The sequence below is a fragment of the Macaca fascicularis genome, chromosome 16, assembly GCF_037993035.2.
Source record: "Macaca fascicularis isolate 582-1 chromosome 16, T2T-MFA8v1.1".
NCBI classification, from domain to species: domain Eukaryota; kingdom Metazoa; phylum Chordata; class Mammalia; order Primates; family Cercopithecidae; genus Macaca; species Macaca fascicularis.
The window spans coordinates 5,087,782-5,109,937 of record NC_088390.1 but is presented as its reverse complement, the minus strand read 5'-3'; the positions used below and the strand labels follow the sequence as shown (position 1 = coordinate 5,109,937).

The 22,156-nt window shown below is 54.7% G+C and overlaps 2 protein-coding genes and 1 pseudogene across 38 annotated transcripts in view; 2 read left to right on the top strand and 1 right to left on the bottom strand.

Annotated features, from left to right (window-relative positions):
• The window catches only part of INCA1 (inhibitor of CDK, cyclin A1 interacting protein 1), a 7,843-nt gene extending 7,303 nt beyond the window's left edge, over window positions 1-540 (top strand). For all 7 annotated transcript variants that reach the window (XR_012425171.1, XM_045376328.2, XM_074018357.1 and 4 more), the window contains one exon: window positions 116-540. Coding sequence is in view for 6 of the 7 variants with exons in the window: in XM_074018357.1 (XP_073874458.1) it covers window positions 116-353 (238 nt within the window). In the remaining variant the exon portion in view is untranslated. The remainder of the gene's footprint in view (window positions 1-115) is intronic.
• Window positions 1-1,686, bottom strand: part of LOC135967834 (uncharacterized) — a 4,735-nt pseudogene extending 3,049 nt beyond the window's left edge.
• CAMTA2 (calmodulin binding transcription activator 2) lies at window positions 1,004-22,156 on the top strand. Of its 31 annotated transcripts, none has more exons than XM_005582627.5 (23): window positions 1,004-1,081; window positions 2,381-2,475; window positions 2,678-2,781; window positions 5,880-5,947; window positions 6,031-6,166; window positions 6,763-6,834; window positions 7,084-7,237; window positions 7,556-7,690; window positions 8,295-9,232; window positions 10,273-10,399; window positions 11,707-11,841; window positions 15,019-15,134; window positions 15,768-15,952; window positions 16,295-16,373; window positions 16,547-16,769; window positions 17,000-17,304; window positions 19,624-19,820; window positions 20,070-20,253; window positions 20,455-20,526; window positions 20,636-20,656; window positions 20,821-21,008; window positions 21,182-21,256; window positions 21,330-22,156. In XM_005582627.5, exons 2-23 carry the CDS (start codon window positions 2,445-2,447, stop codon window positions 21,391-21,393), a joined length of 3,609 nt encoding a protein of 1,202 aa, XP_005582684.3. In that variant the 5' UTR covers window positions 1,004-1,081; window positions 2,381-2,444; the 3' UTR covers window positions 21,394-22,156. The 31 variants fall into 31 exon arrangements, 22 of the variants coding, with proteins under 22 accessions (XP_005582684.3, XP_005582683.3, XP_005582681.3 ...); XM_005582626.5 differs by having other exon boundaries at window positions 6,748-6,834; XM_005582624.5 differs by having other exon boundaries at window positions 1,004-1,721.

The following is a 22,156-nucleotide window of genomic DNA, read 5'->3' as shown; positions in this document are numbered from 1 at the left end:
AAAATAACGTAGCTGAGAGCCAGAGACTTTGAGGTACCTAAGCTTGGGTACTAGGAAATCTGGAAAAAAAGACCTACTTTTCCATTCTCTTTTTCAATTTCTCTCATCTTTACAGCTGCTTTGGTCTCCCTGGAGTCCCCTGGGTCAGGAGGCGGCTTGTGCCTCCAGGCAGCTGCACTCTCTGGCCTCCTTCAGCACTGTCACAGCCAGGAGGAACCCCCTTCACAATCCCTGGGGGATGCAGTTGGCAGCGTCTGAAGAGTAAAGAGAAACCACTGATGCCGAGATACTGGTGGTGCCCCAGGAACCCAAGACGAGTTCCGTCACTAGAGTCACCCCCATTGCTGACATGAAGGCGTTTCCCCTTCCTTAGCCTCTCCAACTGCCTTTCCCATCCTCTGAACTAGGCATTAACAGCCCCCCTGGGCTCCCAAATCAACCCACCGCTCTCACAGGAGCACCCCAAGTCCTGTTTTCCTCCAGGCCCCGCCCCTGGCCTTGTGTTCTCTCTGCTCTGTTATTAAAAAGCAAGCAAGCGGAGCCCGAGTTGTCTTTCTTCTTGGGATGCAGCGATGGAGAGGCCAATGGGGAAGGTGGGCTCCTTTCGCTTTCTCGAGGACTCAGCTACAATGAAGTCGGGCTGGGTCCCCAAATTCAAGGAGTCTTGTCCGAGGCGAGAAGGGTCCTGCTCCCAGTCCTGTGTTCCTCGCCCGGCCCCTCGGGTTCCAGCACCGGTCGGCCGCCCCTGCCCCGTTCTCTCGGACTGGGAGTCCGTCGGCCGAGCTTCCGCCTCCAGTACCCTGGAATCCTGCCCCTCAGCGCTGCTGCCTTTTTGGGGACTTCCCAGTAGTATGTCCCTCGGCCTGGCTCAGAGCTTCAGAAGCCGCGTCCCTCTGCCCAGCGCCCCACCCAGAACCCCACGTGTGCTGACCCCAGGTTCCCTTCCTGACCCCCATCCCCTTAATTGGGAAGCCCCGCCCCGTGCGCAGTGACGTCGGACGCCGCTGTCAGCCGGCGCTGGGGGGGGGGTCGGTGTGGGGTAGAATGGCCGCTGCCGCCGTCACCCGCGGGACCCCGGGAGGTAAGAGCCAGGGCCTCTCGCCCGCCTCTCCGCCCCCGCGCCAGGGGGCGCAGCTCCTCCAGGCCCTGACGCGGAGCGCCGCGCCGGGGACCACCGTCCCTCCTCCCCGTTCGCCCTCACCTCCCGCTTCCGTCCTCCTCCCCCGCGCCAGGGGGCGCCGCTCATCGCAGGGCCCCACGGCCGACCAGCGCGTGCCGGGGACTGTCCCGGAGACCCCCGCACCCGGCACCCGCACTGTCCCTCGCCCACCGCGTGCCCGCAGACTCTGCTCCCGGCTTCTCCAGAACATCCCTCTATGCGGGCGGGACCCTCCCACCTCGAAGGTTCTCCTGGGACCACCACTCCGCCGGGGGGCCGCCCAGAGTGCCAAGTGTCCGATCCGGCGCCGCCCAAGTGCGGCCCGAGGACCCGCTCCCTCTCCGCACCCTGGCAGACTGCCTTAGCCGGGACTGCGCACCTGCGCCCTGGGGCGGAGTCCTTACCCCAACCCCAGCTTCACTGCACACAGTCGAGCCCGACCGGCCTCCTCCCATCTCCATCCTGGACACCTGGCGGAGCCCGTGCTGAGAGCCTCCTCCAGCTCCCATCTGTTCCCCCAGAAGGGCGGGGGGCTCAGGCTGGAGCCAGAGCGGTAGATGGGGTAGGCTAGGCCTGGAGGCCAGGGGAGGCAGAGGCGTTTGGGGAGAGGGAGGTAGAGAGGGCTGTCAGCTGGAGGGCGGGTGGTCCTGAGGGTGGGAATCTGGGTGTCTGGCCCAGATTGTATCAGGTCCTAACCAACCTGGAAGAGAGAATAGGTTAGGCTCAGTTATCAGATCTGCCCTTCCCCCTTGGAAAAATCAAATAGAGAAGGAACTCAGGGCGTGTCTTCTAAAGGCCTAGCTCTCTACCGGAGGTAGAATCTCCTGCCCTGCCCCCAGGATCCTGGCTGTCTCACCAAACCATCCTCCAAGGACCGGATGGCCTGAGTCCCAACCCCCAGGACCTGACCCAGCCATAGCCCCAGTCTGTGCAAAAGCTCAAGCTTTAGGGCCTCTGAGGCCCCAGACCTGCCTGTCTTCTCCCCTCCCCCACCCCAACCCATTTCTTCCTGCTCACTCTGTCCAGTCTCCTCACTCATATTGACTCCAGGCACCGTGTCTGGTTCTCCCTTCTACTGTCACATCACAGTCAGCCCCTCCCTCCCTTTCCTCATCCTTCCCAGATACTATGACCCAGTTCTATACTCACTCCCCACCTCATACTTCTCATCCTGGATTAATGTGGGGGCTTCTGCCATGACCTTGTTCTCTCCCTTCCCAGCACAGACTCCCCCTCCCCCCGGCCCCTCAGGCCGGGGGTGACCTTGCCCCCTGGAACCCTCACCATGAATACCAAGGACACCACCGAGGTTGCCGGTAAGTTCACAAAGCAGGTTCCCAATGTGGCCACAGCCTTTCGTTCTCCCCATGCCTTAGTAGCCCTCTAATTCTTGGATTCCTTGTTCTCCTTAGTGAGGTTTCAGTTCTCCCCAGTGCTCTGCATTGCCTTCAGCCCTTTCCCCTTGGACAGGGATGCCCCGGGGTAGCACACTAAACCCTCCCTTCTAATTCCCTTTAGAAAACAGCCACCACCTGAAGATCTTTCTCCCCAAGAAGCTGCTGGAGTGTCTTCCTCGCTGCCCGCTGCTGCCTCCAGAGAGGCTACGGTGGAATACAAATGAGGTTTTCTAGGGAGGCTGGGGGTTGGGGCCCAGCAAGACCTAGTAGGCTGGAGGAGGGTGAGTGGGGGGTCTTTCTGTGTCTCTCGACACTCTTAACTGCAGAGCACCATTCTGAGCTCTTTGGGGATCATAGGAGAGGTATAAAGAACATGGATCTTGGCCGGGCGCGGTGGCTCACGCCTGTAATCGCAGCACTTTGGGAGGCTGAGGCGGGTGGATCACCTGAGGTCAGGAGTTCAAGACCAGCCTGGCCAACATGGTGGAACCGTCTCTACTAAAATTACGAAAAATCAGCCAGGCGTGGTGATGTGCACCTGTATTCCCAGCTACTCGGGAGGCTGAGGTGGGAGAATCACTTGAGCCAGGGAGGCGGAGGCTGCAGTGAGCCGAGATCGCACCACTGCACTCCAGCCTGGGCGACAGAGCGAGACTCTGTCTCAAAAAAAAAAAAAAAAAAAAAAAAAAAAAAGACATGGATCTTGTAGGAGCCCTCTTTTCCATGGCATAGCCCCCTGGGTAAAAACAAAGGCTACTGCCAATAAAATATTCTTTACATACTAGGCACTGTGCTGAACACTTGGCCTGCCTTGTCTCGTTTAATCCTCTAAGGATGCTACAGAGCAAGCCCTGTTGTTGCTCCTATGTTATTGATGAGGAAACTGATTTACCTCATAGTTTATCTAACTTACTCCAGAGCCCCCCTTTTATTTTTTTTTTGAGACGGAGTCTCACTCTTGTTGCCCAGGCTGGAGTGCAATGGTGCGGTGATCTCAGCTCACTGCAACCCCTGCCTCCTGGGTTCAAGCGATTCTCCTGCCTCAGCCTCCCAAGTAGCTGGGATTACAGGCATGTGCCACCATGTTGGTCAGGCTGGTCTCAAACTCCTGACCTCAGGTGATCGTTCTGTTTCGGCCTCCCCAAGCGCTGGGATTACAGGTGTGAGCCACTGAGTTCGGCTTTTTCCTTTTTTTTTTTTTTTTTTGAGATGGAGTCTCACTCTGTCGCCCAGGCTGGAGTGCAATGGTGCGCGGTCTTGGCTCACTGCAACCTCCGCCTCCCAGGTTCAAGTGATTCTTCTGCCTCAGCCTCCCGAGTAGCTGGGACTACAGGCGCACCACCACACCCAGCTAATTTTTGTATTTTTAGTAGAGACAGGGTTTCATTAGGTTGGCCAGGCTGGTCTCGAACACTGGACCTAGTGATCCACCCGCCTCGGCCTCCTACAGTGCTGGGATTACAGGCATGAGCCACCATGCCCGGCCAGAACCTTTGTTTTTAACCACCACTGATACTGGCTCCTTCTGGAGGGGGCACAGTCCTTGCGTACACACCTTCTGTATTCTGCATACTTAGTGCCTTGTATGTAGTTGGTTGTTAATATTTATCAATTTGATGTCAGAAGAAAACTGTCAGTAAAAGGGTGTGCGTACGTATGTATGTGTGATTGTTGTGCTATAGAGCCTTTAGGAAGGGCCAGTGTGGTCAGCAGGGCTTCATGGAGCATCTGAAAAGGGGTTTGGTTTATAGAATGGGTAGGATTTCCAGACACGGAGAGGTGTGCACATGGTACCTGCCTTGTAGGGTACTAACATGCAGGAGGTAATTGTTCAAAGCATGTTCAGGAAGGAATCAATGGACCCATCTGGCAGGAATTATAGGAGCAGTATGGGTAAATAGTGGGCACAGTGAAAGTTTGATCCTTTGTTGGGGAGAACCTTGGAGTCAGGCTAAAGAATCTGAAATTCCAGGCCGGGCGTGGTGGCTCAAGCCTGTAATCCCAGCACTTTGGGAGGCTGAGACGGGCGGATCACGAGGCCAGGAGATCGAGACCATCCTGGCTAACACGGTGAAACCCCATCTCTACTAAAAAATACAAAAAACTAGCCGGACGAGGTGGTGGGCGCCTATAGTCCCAGCTCCTCAGGAGGCTGAGGCAGGAGAATGGCGTAAACCCGGGAGGCTGAGCTTGCAGTGAGCTGAGATCCGGCCATTGCACTCCAGCCTGGGCGACAGAGTGAGACTCCGTCTCAAAAAAAAAGAAAAAAAAAAAAAAATTAAAGAATCTGAAATTCCTGCCAGGCACGGTGGCTCACGCCTGTAATCCCAGCACTTTGGGAGGCCGAGGCAGGCGGATCATGAGGTCAGGTGATCGAGACCAGCCTGGTTAACACGGTGAAACCCTGTCTCTACTAAAAATACAAAAAATTAGCCAGGCGTGGTGGCAGGTGCCTGTGGTCCCAGCTACTCGGGAGGCTGAGGCAGGAGAATGGTGTGAACCCGGGAGGCAGAGCTTGCAGTGAGCTGAGATCACGCCACTGCACTCCAGCCTGGGCGACAGAGCGAGACTCTGTCTCAGTCAATCAATCAATCAATCAATAAAAGAATCTGAAATTCCTGGCAGTGTCAAACTACTGAAATTTTTTGTTAGGAAGGGGCACAGAGGCCAAGCGTGGTGGCTGACGCCTATAATCCCAGCACTTTGGGAGGCCAAGGCGGGTGGATCACCTGAGGTCGGAAGTTCGAGATCAGCCTGAGCAATGTGGAGAAACCCCATCTCTACTCAAAACAAAACAAAACAAAACAAAACAAAACAAACAACAAAATTACCCGGGTGTGGTGGCGCATGCCTATAATCCCAGCTACTTGGGAGGCTGAGGCAGGAGAACTGCTTGAACCTGGGAGGCAGAGGTTGCAGTGAGCTGAGATTGCGCCATTGCACTCCAGCCTGGGCAACAAGAGTGAAACTCCATCTCAAAAGAAAAGAAAAGAAAAAAAAAAAAAAAAAAAGCAAGGGGCACAGAAATGAGATTTTTGGAGAGTAAAATAATTCACAGTATGATGAGTGGACAATGAAGAATGTGGGCCTGCCCCCAAGATAAAGGCCCCAGGTGGGAGTAAGGGAAGGATAAAATGTTAGACTTTTGTCTTAGGACAAAAGAGGGGTTCTTAGGAGGGCAGTGGGTCTTGCTGGGTCCAGATACCTAGAAGCATCCTCCACTAGCTGCCACAATTCAGCAGAGAGAGACACTGACAGGATGACCAAGAGGCCAGGCTGAGACTATGAAGGAGACACCCACCTGAGTGCCTACTCTTCTACAGGAGATTGCATCCTACCTGATCACCTTTGAGAAGCATGATGAGTGGCTGTCTTGTGCCCCAAAGACAAGGTGAGAAAGTTTGAGAACGTGGGGGAGTGGCAGGGGTCCTGGGTTCTGTTCACAGAATTCCAGGGCAACCCTTCCCTTCACAGGCCTCAGAATGGCTCCATCATCCTCTACAATCGCAAGAAGGTGAAATATCGGAAGGACGGTTACCTCTGGAAGAAGCGGAAGGATGGGAAGACCACCCGAGAGGACCACATGAAGCTGAAGGTCCAGGGCATGGAGGTAAGAGAGTCAGACATTCAGCTCATCTTCCCGAGCCTGCCCTCCTCCACCCTTAGCTGGACTCTAGCCCTACCAGGGCTTAGTGGCATTGTCCACCTCAGCCCCCACCCAGTTACTCTTCCCTTCTCACTCACTCTGGGTCGGCTGACATTGCTTTGGCCACTCTCCACTTCCCATTTCCCTCCACGACTCAACTCTCCAGGCTGTAGGCCGTGCCTCCCTTCCGGAACACTGATGCCCAGGCCCCTCACTGCTCTTGTGTTTCCCTCAGGGATCCCAGCAGTGATGCTGTCAGCACAGGTTTCTCTTCCCCAGATCACTGCCCCTCATCTCAGATGCGTTCTTGCTCTGCCCTCTGGTTTCTAGATAGTCCCATATCTCAAATCTGGTCCTCACTGTAAGGCCCCAGCCCCACTGCTCATGTATGACTCAGGGCTGCTGGGCTTCAAAAGGGATGGGGACTAGGTGGGGGCGAGGGTGGGGGAAGGGTTGAAGAGGAACTGGTGGAAAGATTGGGATTCCTGCAAAGGGACTGAACAGAGGAAGAGTTGGGGAGCAGACTAGCCCTCCCCCCACCCCAGCCTGTCTCCTGGCAGTGTCTCTATGGCTGCTACGTTCACTCTTCCATCGTCCCCACATTCCATCGGCGCTGCTACTGGCTGCTCCAGGTAAGGACGGAAGAGCCCAGGGAGCCACAGTCTTCCTGGTTGTTTGAGGGTCTGAAAGAAGGAAGTGAAAGGATGACTAAGTTCTGAGTGAGGAAAGGAGCCTGGGAAGAAGAGAAAGGGGCTTGGGGATGGAGAGAGTCAGAAATTGGGGGTGAGGTTAGGAGGGTGCCCAGGAAGAAGTGAGGATTAGGAAGCTGAGCCCCTGGACCTCAGGACCCCATGGCTCTGTGTGTCCCCTTATGCTCTCAGAACCCTGACATCGTCCTTGTGCACTACCTGAACGTCCCAGCCCTGGAGGACTGTGGAAAGGGCTGCAGCCCCATCTTTTGTTCCATCAGCAGCGACCGTCGAGAGTGGCTGAAGTGGTCCCGGGAGGAGTTGTTGGGACAGCTGAAGCCCATGTGTAAGGCAGCAGGGTGGGGATAGAGCTCCAAGGGGAGAGTAGAAACAGGGCTCCCAGCGGGGCCATGGTTCTGGACCCAAAGCCTGAGGGCTGATTGTCTCCCTCCAAGCTGGGAGGGTGCTAGGATTCCTGGCGTGTTCTCAGGTATTAGAATACGGAGAAAGGACTAAAGCGACATGTCTGAGCAGTCTTGAGGCTGCTGGCCTCTGTTCACCTGGCCAGAAGTCTTGAAGCGTGTCAGGTGCTTGGAGGAGCCATCAAGGTACTCTGGGGCCTGTTTCGTGGGGGTCCCACAGCACTTCCCCCTAACTTCTCTAGTTCATGGCATCAAGTGGAGCTGTGGGAATGGAACAGAGGAGTTCTCTGTAGAACAGCTGGTGCAGCAGATTTTAGACACCCACCCAACCAAGCCTGCGCCCCGAACCCACGCCTGCCTCTGCAGTGGGGGACTTGGTAAGTTACTCCCTGACCTTTTGGCTGTCTTCCCACCAAGCCACCCTGCTCTTACGCAAGCCAGGGGGATATCCGTCTTGATGGGATTTGCATGCTGATTTGCAAGTCTTTTGCATGTCCCAGAAAGATGAGCCAGATGAACAGAGATGTTCCCATCTGGGTGCACACTGGCTGCAGCCTGGCACTCAGCTGTCCTGGCAGCCTCTGCCCTTCTTGTCTTCTACCTTCAGCAATCCCTGTCACCTCAGTACCACCAAGGACATTCAGCCTTAGCCTTCCTCCTAGTTGGCACCCCCTTGGTTCTGTTCTTTTGTCCTTTTCCTATGCCTTTACCTTTGGCTTTTAGCTACTCTCCCAAGCCCTCAGTTTTCCTCTGCGGTGTTCCTCTGGTTTTGCTTGTTCTGGGGGGAAATAGAGAGGGGGAGGGGCAATAAAGGGTAGGGGTAGAGAACAGACATTTCTCATGCCTCCCAGTGGCTACAATCAGTATTACACCTCTGGTTTATAGGGATGTCCCAGGAAATACTTCTGAGGGCTTCGAGGTAGAGAAGGGTACGGAATGATGTGTCTTACCTTCTCTCCTTCCTACTCCTCTCCACTCCAGGTTCTGGGAGCCTTACCCACAAATGCAGCAGCACGAAACACCGCATCATCTCTCCCAAAGTGGAGCCCCGAGCTTTAACCCTGACCTCTGTCCCCCACACTCACCCCCCAGAGCCTCCTCCGCTGATAACCCCACTTCCCCCAGAGCTCCCTAAGGCACACACCTCCCCATCTTCTTCCTCTTCTTCCTCCTCATCGGGATTTGCAGAGCCCCTGGAAATCAGACCTAGCCCACCCACTTCTCGAGGGGGTTCTTCAAGAGGAGGCACGGCTATCCTCCTCCTGACAGGACTGGAGCAGCGGGCTGGGGGCCTGACGCCCACCAGGCACTTGGCTCCCCAGGCTGATCCTAGGCCTTCCATGAGTCTGGCGGTGGTTGTAGGCACTGAGCCTTCTGCCCCACCGGCTCCTCCCAGTCCTGCCTTTGACCCTGATCGTTTTCTCAACAGCCCCCAGAGGGGCCAGACATATGGAGGGGGGCAGGGAGTAAGCCCAGACTTCCCCGAGGCAGAGGCCGCTCATACCCCCTGTTCTGCCCTAGAGCCTGCTGCTGCCCTGGAGCCCCAGGCAGCTGCTCGGGGTCCCCCACCACAGTCGGGAGCAGGTGGGAGAAGAGGAAACTGCTTCTTCATCCAAGATGATGACAGTGGGGAGGAGCTCAAGGGTCAGGGGGCTGCCCCACCCATACCTTCACCCCCTCCCTCACCCCCACCCTCACCTGCCCCCTTGGAGCCATCAAGCAGGGTAGGAAGAGGAGAGGCCTTGTTTGGAGGACCTGTTGGGGCCAGCGAACTGGAGCCCTTCAGTCTTTCATCATTCCCAGACCTTATGGGAGAACTCATCAGTGAGGAAGCTGCAAGCATCCCTGCTCCAACCCCCCAGCTCTCTCCTGCTCTTAGCACCATCACAGACTTCTCCCCAGAGTGGTCCTACCCAGAGGTGAGGCTCAGGCTTATCTCCTCCCTTCTCCCTCCCATTTGTTTTCTGACTGCCCAAAACAAATTGTATGAATGCTTACCCCGTGGTCTGTAACCTAGTTTCCCTCAGTTTTCATGGCTTCTTAGGCTTTACTTAGTTCTCTATCCAATCCCTGTCTTTTTTTTTCTTTTTGAGAAGGAGTCTCACCCTGAGGCCCAGGCTGGAGAGCAATGGCACGATCTCGGCTCACTGCAGCCTCCACCACCTGGGTTCAAATGATTTTCCTGCCTCAGCCTCCTGAGTAGCTGGGATTATAGGTGCCCGCCACCCCGCCTGGCTAATTTTTGTATTTTTAGTAGAGACAGGGTTTCATCATGTTGGCCAGGCTGGTCTCGAACTCCTGACCTCAGGTGATTGCCTGCCTTGGCCTCCCAAAGTGCTGGGATCACAGGCGTGAGCTACCGCGCCCGGGCGCCAATCTCTTTTTTACGTAGAGTGAAGCTGCTTTCCTGTTTCCAGAGTCCTCAGCAACTTAACCTTTTTTCTGTTCCTCTCCCTTTCACGTGTTAGCACGGTTTCTGGAGTCTCGTGGGACCTCATTCCCTTCCTGACTGTTTTCAGGGGTAGGGAACTGGGGCTGTGCAACCTGGAGAAGAAAAGAAAGATCAGGCATGTGATTGCAGACTTTGAGTAGCTGAAAGACTGTCTTCAGCAGTGCAGACGTTCTGTTTTGTGCTGCCTTTGAGAGGGAAAGGAGGAACTGCAGTGGGGGTGAATTAGACCAAGAACAGAACTTCCTTCTGCTGACAGCTCTGTGGTAGCTTTGGGGGAGGCCCTGAATTCCCAGTTGCTGGCAGATTCAGGTAGAGACCAGGCAACCACTGAGCAGGAATGTTGGGGAGGGATAGACTGACTGACCTCACCCCACTGGGTCCTGTCTATCCCTGTACCCCCAGGCTCTAGCACAGGACGTGCCATACCCTATAAGGGTCTGAATACATGAAGGAGGGAGTGGATGAACACCCAGCTCCAGTCACATGGTCTCTGACTTCTGTCTGCAGGGTGGGGTCAAGGTGCTCATCACAGGTCCTTGGACCGAGGCCGCCGAGCATTACTCCTGTGTGTTTGATCACATCGCAGTACCAGCCTCACTTGTCCAGCCTGGTGTCTTACGCTGCTACTGTCCCGGTATGAGGATTGGGAACTGTAGGGGGAGGGACTGACGTGGGCAGTTAGGATAGATCAGGACTTCCAGGCTTCCAGAAAGCACTGGGAACGAATGGGTTGTTTTGAGAGCACAAGGACTTCATGCAGTCCTGAGGTTGAGCCCCATGCTCTCCCAGCAGGCAGAAGAGCCTGGACTTAGGTGTCAGATCTAGGTTCTGGTCCCAGAAATCTACTCCTTAGCCAACCAGTGACCTCAGATAACTCTGATCCTTCCTGAGGTCCTTGGCCTCCCCTCCTGTAGGGTTAGGCATTGACCAAAGGGATTTCTAATGTCCGTCCAGGCTTTCTGGCCTAGTTAGAGCCAGAGTCTCCCACTCCACTCCCGGGGGAAGGAGAAAGAAGACATGTGGGTGTCCTCTAACCAGTCTTGGGACTGAAGGACATTGGCTTTTAGAACTGTGGTGTCCAGTATGGTAGCCATTAGCCACATGAGCCTATTTAATTAAAGCTAAAGAATACTTAAAATTGACTTCCCCAGTCTCACTGACCACATTCCAAGTGCTCAGTAGCCACAGGTGGCTGGTGTTACCCTGTTGGATAGTGACGACATAGAACATTTTTGTCACTGCAGAAATGTTCTTTTCGACAGCACTGGTCTAGACTTCATTGCCAAGGTTCATCTCTGCCCTTTTGCCACCAGCCTTGCCCTTACCCTCCACTCAAAAATCAGCCTTACTAGGGGACCTCAAGGACCACCAGAGTGAGAGGTTGGCAGCTTTGCCGTCTGTGTGTTCGCCCCCAGTCTCTACAGCGGCATCCAGCATGTGTGGTTGGAAAGGGGATGAGACCAGAGAATCTGGGGACTGGGAGAAAAAGTCTCAGCACCTGGTCTTAGGATCAGGGCCTGCTGGTTCCATCCTTATGGCCACTGGACACTGTTTATGAGCAGCGAGCTCCCCTTTCCTCCATCTCAGCAACAAGGTCGTAACTTCTGGACTCTGATCCAGGAATCAAGAGGATTTTCCAACATCAAATTGTTCATAATTAGTCTCTTGACCCTCAGTTTCCAAACCTTCTTGCTGAATAACAAATATCTTCAACTACAGGGTCTAGAATCCAAGGGCTGTCTGGCCCACAGTATGTATTAAGTTCTCAAACAAATGGACTCCCTTCTTAATTAGTGCCAAGGCCACCGAAGCCAGGGGCCTCTTGGCCCACAGCAGGGCAGTAGGGGAAATAGCTGTGGAATAATTGTCTATGGCTGACCCAGGTAGCCAGAGAAGGAGCCAGGCAAAGAGAGCCCTTCTCGCTGATCCTGCCCTCTCCAGCCCACGAGGTAGGGCTGGTGTCTTTGCAGGTGGCAGGGCGGGAGGGGCCCCTTTCTGCTTCTGTGCTCTTTGAGTATCGAGCTCGCCGATTCCTGTCTCTGCCTAGTACTCAACTTGACTGGCTGTCACTGGACGGTGAGTACCTAGCCCTCTGACCCCAAGTATCGGGCCCACAGCCTTCGAGCATGACATGCTCCTAGACCCCTCAGGGTTCAGGTGACCACCAATGAGCCCCAACTTTACCATTCTTTTTTTTTTTCCAATTCCTGTTTCATTAGTGGTTTCTCTCTCTTTTTTTTTTGAGGCTGAGTTTCGCTCTTGTTGCCCAGGCTGGAGTGCAATGGCGCAATCTTGGCTCACTGCAACATCCGCCTCCCGGGTTCAAGCGATTCTCCTGCCTCAGCCTCCAGAGTAGCTGAGATTACAGGCATGTGCCACCATGCCTGGCTAATTTTTTTGTGTTTTTAGTAGAGACGGGGTTTCTCCATGTTGGTCAGGCTGGTCTCAAACTCCCAACCTCAGATGATCCGCCCGCCTCAGCCTCCCAAAGTGCTGGGATTACAGGCGTGAAGCCACCGCGCCCGGCCCTTCATTAGTGATTTCTAAATGTGGCAGCAAACTTCCCTCACCTCCTCTTCCCCATAAATCTTGGGGTCATTTTTATACCAGTTCTTTTTTTTTTTTTTGAGACCGAGTCTCGCTCTGTCACCCAGGCTGGAGTGCAGTGGCATCATCTCAGCTCACTGCAAGCTCCACCTCCTGGGTTCACGCCATTCTCCCGCCTCAGCCTCCGGAGTAGCTGGGACTACAGGTGCCCGCCACCACGCCCGGCTAATTTCTTTTTTTTTTTTTGTATTTTTAATAGAGACGGGGTTTCACCGTGTTAGCCAGGATGGTCTCGAGCTCCTGACCTTATGATCCGCCCGCCTCGTCCTCCCAAAGTGCTGGGATTACAGGCGTGAGCCACCACGCCCGGCCTTTATACCAGTTCTTGACCTGCCCTCCATCCCAAAGGGTGGAATCTAGACAACGAAGGTCAACAGGCAGGGCAGGGACAGTGTCTAGAGCAATATATAGGTGCTATGCACAAGTTTATATATTTATTATTTATTTTTCTCTTCTTTTTTGAGACAGAGTCTCGCTCTGTCTCCCAGGCTGGACTGCAATGGCATGATCTCAGCTCACTGCAACCTCCACCTCCGGGGGTTCAAGTGATCCTCCTGCCTCAGCCTCCCGAGTAGCTGGGATTACAGGCGCCCACCCCCACGCCTGGCTAATTTTTTGTATTTTTAGTAGAGACAGGGTTCTCTATTTGGTCAGGCTGGTCTCGAACTCCTGACCTCAAGCAATCCGCCCCGCTCAGCCTCCCAAAGTGTTGGGATTACAGGCGTGAGCCACCACACCCAGCTGTAGTTACATCTTTAAATTTCTATTGTTTTTCCTCTTCTGATTATAAAGATGCGTTCATTAATGGAAATTCAGAAATTACACAAAAGCACAAAATAGAAAATAAAAATTCCGACTGGGCCTGGTGGCTCACACTTGTAATCCCAGCACTCTGTGGGGCCAGAGCAGATGGATCACCTGAGGTCAGGAGTTTGAGACAAGCCTGACCAATATGGTGAAACCCTATCTCCACTAAAAATGCAAAAATTAGCCGGGCGTGGTGGCGGGTGCCTGTAGTCCCAGCTACTTGGGAGGTCAAGACAGGATGACTGCTTGAACCTGGGAGGCGGAGGTTGCAGTGAGCTGAGATCGCACCACTGCACTGCAGCCTGGGCGACAGAGCGAGACTTCATCTCAAAAAAAAAAAAGAAAAGAAAAATTTCCTATACTACTACTTCTCAGTGATATCCATTGCTAATAACATGGTGTACTAACACAAACACAGAGGCACACGCATACATGTATATATATGTGTGTGTATTTATTTAAATCTGGGATTGTTTTTGTTCCTGTTACTGGTTATCTCTCTCGTGGCCTTGAGCACTGTTTCCGTCTGCACCTGCTGCTTTCTCAAGGTTTGCTTTTCTCCCTGTCTTCCTCTTGGTGTCTTTGTTGGTGCCTCTTGGTTCCTCTCAGTGCTGCGGCCGTCTGTGTTATCTTAGTCTCTCTCTGTCCTTACTTCTCTCTCCGGAGCTCTGGTCCCTAGTTTTGCCTCGGCCTTGGAGCTGGCGCCCACACAAAGCCTGCGTGTGTGCTGGGTTGCTTGTCTCTGACTTGAGTCTGCCTACCTTGGGCTCTGGCCAGGTCTCTCAGTCCTGTGCTGTCTCTGTCCTGCCCTGTGACTGTTCATTATGTTCTTATTTCCCTGTCCCTGTCTAATCTGCATTTTACCATCTCTCCTATGAGTCTCTTCCATCCCTCTTCTTTCCATTTCTTCTTGAACCAACATCTTAACTTGCCTCTCTTTGATCATCCTTTCTTACTGCTTGTTTGGCACTTTCCCCTAGCCCTCCTTTGTCCTTTCTCTATTCTCCTTCACTTGATCTTTTTTGCTCTCTCTCCTCCCTTTGTTTTACTTGGGTTTCTGTTAATCATTCTGTGTCCTCCTCCCTTACTATCACCTGTGTACCTTCATCCCCTTCTATCCTGGCATTTCAGAACCTCTCCAGCCTTCACCTTGTTTCTCTGCGTCTGTTTTCCTATGGCTCTGATCCCCTCCCACCTCCCCTTCTTGTCCTTGTTTGATCTCAGGCCGGGACACATGTAGCTTGGGGGGATGTGTGTGTCTGTGCATATGTGTGTGTTTGTGTATTTGTGTATGGGGGGCAGAAGGAGGAGGAGAAATGGACATGGCTATCCATCTCTGTCACCTTCCCTCCCCCACCATCATCTTTGTGGACAGCTGCAGGGGGCTGGGAGGAGGGAGAGGTGCTTTTCAAATCACAGTCCCTGAGCTCTTTGGGGCAGTGGTTATTACAGAGGAGGGACCCTGGAATCCTTCACCTTCACCATGGGGGACAAAGGTAGTGTCTGCTGCAAAAACTGATGGAACGTTTTACGCAGGAAAAGGCTGGGGGGAAGAGTGTGTATGCATGGGATTTGGGATAGCAGAAGGCTGGATGGCCATCTGGGAATTCCTACTACCTCTGTACCTTGAAGGAAACAGTTTTGGTTCCAGATCCGGGTTCTAGGTCAGTGGGCAGTATTCACAGCCCTAGCTTAAGGACTGAGTCCTGATGGGCTTTATTGGGGTAAAGAATATGGTTCTATGTCCTCATCCCCAGATCTTGGGACAAGTCTACTTTTGGTGTTCAGGGCATCACCTAGACTCTGCCCACTCAGCCTCCCACACCCGTTCCCCCTCAGACAACCAGTTCCGGATGTCCATACTAGAGCGACTGGAGCAGATGGAGAAGCGGATGGCAGAGATCGCAGCAGCTGGGCAGGCGCCTTGCCGGGGTCCTGACGCTCCTCCAGTTCAGGTACTTCTGTGAGGAGGGAGGTGGTCTATGGTGGGAAGCAGGGGGAGGATGCAGCTGAAGAAAATGTCTGGCACCCGTGGCTCTCCTCCCTCCCCTGTCCCCAGCCTCCTCAGCCTGTCTTCCCTCTCCCTGACGTCACCCCGTTCCCATCCCCACCTCACGGATAGAGTGGCTATTCTGGGCATCCTCTTGGCATGACGGGCTTCAGACTATTTCTGGTCGGAAGAAGGGTGGAGGTGAAGGAGAGGGCGGGGGAGGGGTCAGGAGCATTTTGGGGCTTAGATCGCAGTGGGTCCCAAGTTTCTGAAAGAAGAGGGCTGTGGAACTGCTCAGAGAAGGCTCTGGCTTCTGAGGGGAAGAAGCCATGTGTGAATATGGCACTCATCTGAGCTGATGGGAAGGCACGTGGGCAAGATTGTGTGAGCTCTGGCTGCTGGATGGGCCGGAGGAAGTGGCTATGGGAGCAGGAGTCACTGAGGCCACACAGGAACTTTAACTGATGGGATCCTAGAGTGGGACGCGTGGGGAGGGGGTAAAATTCGAAGCTGGGAGGACAGATGTGAGGTGGCCAAGGCCATCCCAAGCCAGGGGAGCAGATACCTGGGTCTCTGCCTAAGAGTGTGTATGTCACAGGATGAAGGCCAGGGGCCTGGGTTCGAGGCACGGGTAGTGGTCTTGGTAGAAAGCATGATCCCACGCTCCACCTGGAAGGGTCCTGAACGTCTGGCCCACGGAAGCCCCTTCCGGGGCATGAGCCTTCTGCACCTGGCTGCTGCCCAGGGCTATGCCCGCCTCATCGAGACCCTGAGCCAGTGGCGGTGAGCAAGGGCAGCTGGGTGAGGGCTGGGCAGCCTCTGGGACAGAAGTGTCAGGGGACTGAAGAGGGACTGAAGAGGAACTGGAGGACCTGGGGCCCTACCAAGTGGGAGCTGGGGTCATTGTGGGAAGGGAGGGGGCTGGGAGAGGACTTACATTTTGGGGAACTTTCATATCCTGATTTAAGACACTTTGACTTCTTGACCTCCTTAAACTAGTGTCCTTGACTGCCTTTTCCCACCGGCCCTGTACAGGTTGCCTCCTAGTGCCTTTACTTCTTATGTTCTTACTTTGCCCACTTCTTCCCTCATTGGGCTCCGCTGTCTCTCTCCCAAACCCTCCAGGAGTGTGGAGACTGGAAGCTTGGACTTAGAGCAAGAGGTTGACCCGCTCAACGTGGATCATTTCTCTTGCACCCCTCTGGTGAGGATGACAATTCCTGAGTGCACATGGGGCACTGGGCAATGGGAACCGCCCTTGAAAAGGAAGATCCTGAGGAATGCAAGAAGTGGGGTGGGCTGGGGTCTGAAGACCTGACTACTGGAGGAAGAGCCCCGGGCCTCAGCCTCCACCTCCTGTCCTGCCCCCTTCCTCAGATGTGGGCTTGTGCCTTGGGACACCTGGAAGCTGCTGTGCTCCTTTTCCGTTGGAACCGACAGGCACTGAGCATTCCCGACTCTCTGGGCCGTCTGCCATTGTCTGTGGCTCATTCCCGGGGTCATGTGCGCCTTGCCCGCTGCCTTGAGGAACTACAGAGACAAGAGGCTTCGGTGGAGCCCCCACTTGCCCTATCACCACCCTCCTCCAGCCCAGACACTGGTGAGGGTGGCCCTAATCTTTTGGAGAGAGGGATGTGGGTAGGAGGCAAGGCCAGGGCAAAGCCAAAGGGTGGGAAACGAGTAAAAGAGGAGACAAACCACAGAGGCAGGGATGAGATAACAGAAGCAAGGACAGACAGGGAGACCGATAACAGGATGGCGGAGGCAGGAGACTCGATCGAGGGATGGCCGTGGCCCCTGCTGCCCTGACTCTCTTCCCTCCCCACACAGGTCTGAGCAGTGTCTCCTCACCCTCGGAGCTGTCGGATGGCACCTTCTCTGTCACATCAGCCTATTCTAGTGCCCCAGATGGCAGTCCCCCACCTGCACCTCTGCCAGCCTCTGAGATGACTATGGAGGATATGGCCCCAGGCCAGCTTTCCTCTGGTGTCCCAGAGGCCCCCCTACTCCTCATGGACTATGAGGCTACCAACTCCAAGGGGCCCGTGTCCTCCCCTCCTGCCCTCCCACCAGCCTCAGATGATGGGGCCGCTCCAGAGGACGCCGACAGCCCACAGGCTGTGGATGTGATCCCGGTACTGCTTCTGTCGATGGAGTTATGGGGGCTAGAAGTGGAGTAGGTAGGGTGAGGCCGACTTCCATGAAGCAGAATCAAAGTCTGGCTTCAGTTTAGGAAGGACCCATTTACTTCATTTTGGGACAGGCAAGGTAGCCTTTTGCGTAGCTCCTTTCAGACCATGTGACTTGGAAGTCATGAGGCAGTGGAGGTTAAAAATTCTGGCTGATCCCACAATTCAAATGGTGGAAAAAAAATTTTTTTTGGCCGGACTGGGTGGCTCACACCTGTAATCCCAGCACTTTGGGTGGCCAAGGCGGGTGGATCACTTCAGGCCGGGAGTTTGAGACCAGCCTGGGCAATATGGCAAAACCCCACCTCTACAAGAGATACAAAAACTAGCCGGGCGCGGTGGCTCAAGCCTGTAATCCCAGCACTTTGGGAGGCCGAGACGGGCGGATCACGAGGTCAGGAGATCGAGACCATCCTGGTTAACACGGTGAAACCCCGTCTCTACTAAAAAATACAAAAAACTAGCCGGCTGAGGTGGCGGACGCCTGTAGTCCCAGCTACTCGGGAGGCGGAGGCAGGAGAATGGCGTGAACCCGGGAGGCGGAGCTTGCAGTGAGCTGAGATCCGGCCACTGCACTCCAGCCTGGGTGACAGCGCGAGACTCCGTCTCAAAAAAAAAAAAAAAAAAAAAAAAAAAACAACTAACTGGGCATGGTGGTACGTGCCTGTAATCCCAGCTGCTTGCGAGGCCGAGACATGAGAATCGCTTGAACCTGGGAGGCATAGGCTGCAGTGAGCTGAGATTGCACCACTGCACTCCAGCCTGGGTGACAGAGTGAGACTCTGTCTCAAAAAAAAAAAAAAAGGACAAAATAGTAAGATTTAAAATATAAAAAGCATTAAAAAATATTCTGGCTGGGTGCGGTCGCTCACCCCTGTAATCCCAGCACTTTAGAGAACGAGGTGGGAGGATCACTTGAGGCCAGGGGTTTGAGACCAGTCTGGCCAACATAACAAGACCCTATCTCTACAAAAAGTAATTTTTGAAAAGTAGGCATGGTGGCACACACCTGCAGTTGTAGCTACTTGGGAGGCTGAAGTAGGAGAACCCCTTGAGCCCATGAGTACGAAGCTGCAGTGAGCTGACTATCATTGCATTCCAGCCTGGGCAAGAAACCCTGTCTCTATAACGAAAATTCTGGGGAGTGGCCGGGCGCGGTGGCTCAAGCCTGTAATCCCAGCACTTTGGGAGGCTGAGACGGGCGGATCATGAGGTCAGGAGATCGAGACCATCCTGGCTAACACGGTGAAACCCCGTCTCTACTAAAAATACAAAAAAAAAAAAACTAGCCGGGCGAGGTGGCGGGCGCCTGTAGTCCCAGCTACTCGGGAGGCTGAGGCAGGAGAATGGCGTGAACCCAGGAGGCGGAGCTTGCAGTGAGCTGAGATCCAGCCACTGCACTCCAGCCTGGGCAACAGAGCAAGACCCCGTCTCAAAAAAAAAAAAAAAAAAGAAAATTCTGGGGAGTATTTTCAATTAGAGCTGGTTTGTAGGAGTTACCTGTTGATCCATGTAGGGACAAGGTTCTAGGAGAACCAAGATGACAGAGGGCAGCTGGGAGTTGTGTGGAGAAGTAAGGTGGGCAAGATGGGGGTATTTGGCAGTGATCCGATGCAGGAAGGAGGCTTGCACATGATAAAGCTAAGAAAGTCTGTGGAATGAAAGTGAATCTTCAAGTATAGCCTTGTACTTCTCTGCTAGAGACTGGGGACATATCTGGTTTAGAGAGACTAATGGGAGTAAGTGGGTGGCACTTTAAGTACAAAAAGCTTAAGAGAACTTCACAAGTAGGCCATGTTGAGTGTGTCCAGCAGGAAGTACTGGAGCATAGGCTTCAGGGCTGGAGCCATTCATCAGGGCAGTAGTTGGCAAGTGTTGGGATGGTTCTTGGAGAGTTGAAAGGGAGTTGGGGGTGGGCACAGCCAAGCCTATGGGGAGCATGTGCTGGTCAGCTGGCATGGGGCAGGCCCAGGTAGGACAGTGGATGGTTGGCCTGAAAGGGTGTCAAGTCCTCCATTTGTTCAGCTTCTGAATCCCCACTTGGGAGTATCTGCTTTTTATCCTGTATTCTCCATAGCATCTCAGCACGGAGGGACCCCCAAGTGGGAGCCCCACCAGTATCAATGAATGAGTCTGGAACAGTGGCCCAGAAAGATAGGGTTAGCAGCGCCTGGCAGGGAGAGAAGGAATGGGACAGGAATGGACGGAGGTTACAGCTGGCAGTTGGGGCCCCTAAGGGTTCACTCAGCTTCTCCCTTCATCCAGGTGGACATGATCTCACTGGCCAAGCAGATCATCGAAGCCACACCAGAGCGGATTAAACGAGAGGACTTTGTGGGGCTGCCTGAGGCTGGAGCCTCAATGCGGGAGCGGACAGGGGCTGTGGGACTCAGTGAGACCATGTCCTGGCTGGCCAGCTACCTGGAGAATGTGGACCATTTCCCCAGCTCAACCCCTCCCAGGTGACTAGCTCAGGACAAAGCCTCCAGATTCTCCAGAGATGGGAGGAACGGAGAAAGGTGGCTTTCCACAGCCAAAGCTCCATTCTGGCGGAGGCCCCAGGGCCTTGGAGAAGCGAACTGAACTGGCTGATGAACTCTGAAGTCACTCTCCAGACTCACTTGCTGGTGGTCTTCCTTCATAGCCACCCATAGGTAGCAGAGGAGACACTTCAGATGCTTCATGACACTCTCTTTCCCTGCCCTCTACAGCGAACTGCCCTTTGAGCGAGGTCGCCTGGCTGTCCCTCCAGCACCCTCCTGGGCAGAGTTTCTCTCTGCATCTACCAGTGGCAAGATGGAAAGTGATTTTGCCCTGCTGACATTATCCGATCATGAGCAGCGGGAACTGTATGAGGCGGCCCGAGTCATCCAGACGGCCTTCCGAAAGTACAAGGTCAGAGGGACGGGGGCTCAGGATGAACTATACCATCTCCAGTCAGGGGAGACTGGGCTCCCAGGGCTTTTGGAGGACGAGTAGTCATGCAGACAGGCCTTGGATGGGGTAAAGGGTCAGGGGAACCCCAGAAAAGTTGGAGGGACAAGTCAGATATCCCATTATGTGGGTCATGAGGTGCTGAGACTTCTCTCCCCTCAGGGCCGGCGGCTGAAGGAGCAGCAGGAGGTAGCAGCAGCTGTAATCCAGCGCTGTTACCGGAAGTACAAGCAGGTGAGACCCTTCTCCCTCAAAAGCATACCCACCAACCCACCAACCCACACCCACGCCTAACCATTCCAGAATGCTGCCAGAGTCCTAACTCCCCTTCTCTCTCCACAAGCTGACCTGGATTGCACTTAAGGTATTAGGCATGAGATCTGAGTGTGAGGTCTGTGATGATTCAGATTTTCCTTGAGTGCGTGGGTTACAGAAAGAGCCTTGCATCAGCCTATCTTGGGTGAGCCCCAGGGCTTTGGGTCTCTGCCCCTCGATTTCAGCCCCTGTCCCTCCTCCCCACCCCTGCAGTTTGCACTCTATAAGAAGATGACCCAGGCGGCCATCCTGATCCAGAGCAAGTTCCGAAGCTACTATGAACAGAAGCGATTTCAGCAGAGCCGCCGAGCGGCTGTGCTCATCCAGCAGCACTACCGCTCCTACCGCCGCAGGCCCGGCCCTCCCCACCGGCCTTCGGCCACCCTGCCTGCCCGCAACAAGTAGGGTTCAGCCCCAGCCCTCTGTGCCCACCCACTGTGTCCACGCCATTCCCCCTTATTCATCTTCTTGATCATCTTGCCTCACTGCCATTCCCCGCGTAGGGTTCCAGGGGGCCGAAGGCATGCAATGCCTGGGGGGTTCTGTGAGGTCCATCTTTTCTTTCTTTCACCAGAGGCTCCTTTCTCACCAAGAAGCAGGACCAGGCAGCCCGGAAGATCATGAGATTCCTGCGGCGCTGCCGACACAGGTACTCATCCCTTCTCCCCCTGCCACCCGTCCTGATCGCCAGTCTTCTCTGACTCCCATCTTTCTCTCTGCAGGATGAGGGAACTGAGGCAGAACCAGGAGCTGGAAGGGCTTCCCCAGCCGGGACTGGCCACCTGACCTGGCCACCGCCTTTCTCACCACCCTGGGGACGCCTCGTGCAGTCTTAACAGGGAGAGGGCTTTCTGGGGCAGGGGGAGCCCCTGTCGGCAGCTTTCCCGTTCACCTTTGTTGGAGCCCTTCGTAGGCCTCCTCCCTCCTCCCCATGCCTTGCTCCCACACCCCTCTCCTCATCCCTCCTGGTCGTGCCCCATCTCTTTTGGTCCTGGCTCCAGAAGAGCCGCGCCCCACATACCTGCATCTTCCGCTGTGACCTCCAGAGCCCTGCCTGCCCCTGCTCCCCAGCTCCTCCTGCCTGCACCCGACTCGGCCCCCTCCTGACTTGCCTTATTTATTTGTTCGACGCGTCTCTGAATGTATCCGCCTCGGTTCCCACCTCTGCCTTCGCTGCGCACGCCCCTCGTGTTTCAGGGCTGACCATGCCCCCACCCGACTCCGCATGTTTGCGTCTGTTTCCTCCCTTTCTGGCCCTGTCTTACCCCATCACCCGACTCTGGCCACCGACCTCAGGGCCGAAGGGGAGGTGGTGTACATAGGAACGCGTTGCGGAGTCCGCCCCGTCCCCCGAGGGGAGGGGTCTTGTACATACTGTAACATACAGAGTATAGTGAAGAATCTATTTAAGGCGCCGCGGGGAGGGCTGCACGGCCGGGCTTGTGGTTCTCTAGCGCGGCGGGGGCCTCCTGCCGGCTCCACGGGCACTTTCTACTTGTGCATGGGCTTGGTTTATACGAATTGCCATTAAACATCGCTGCACCAGCCA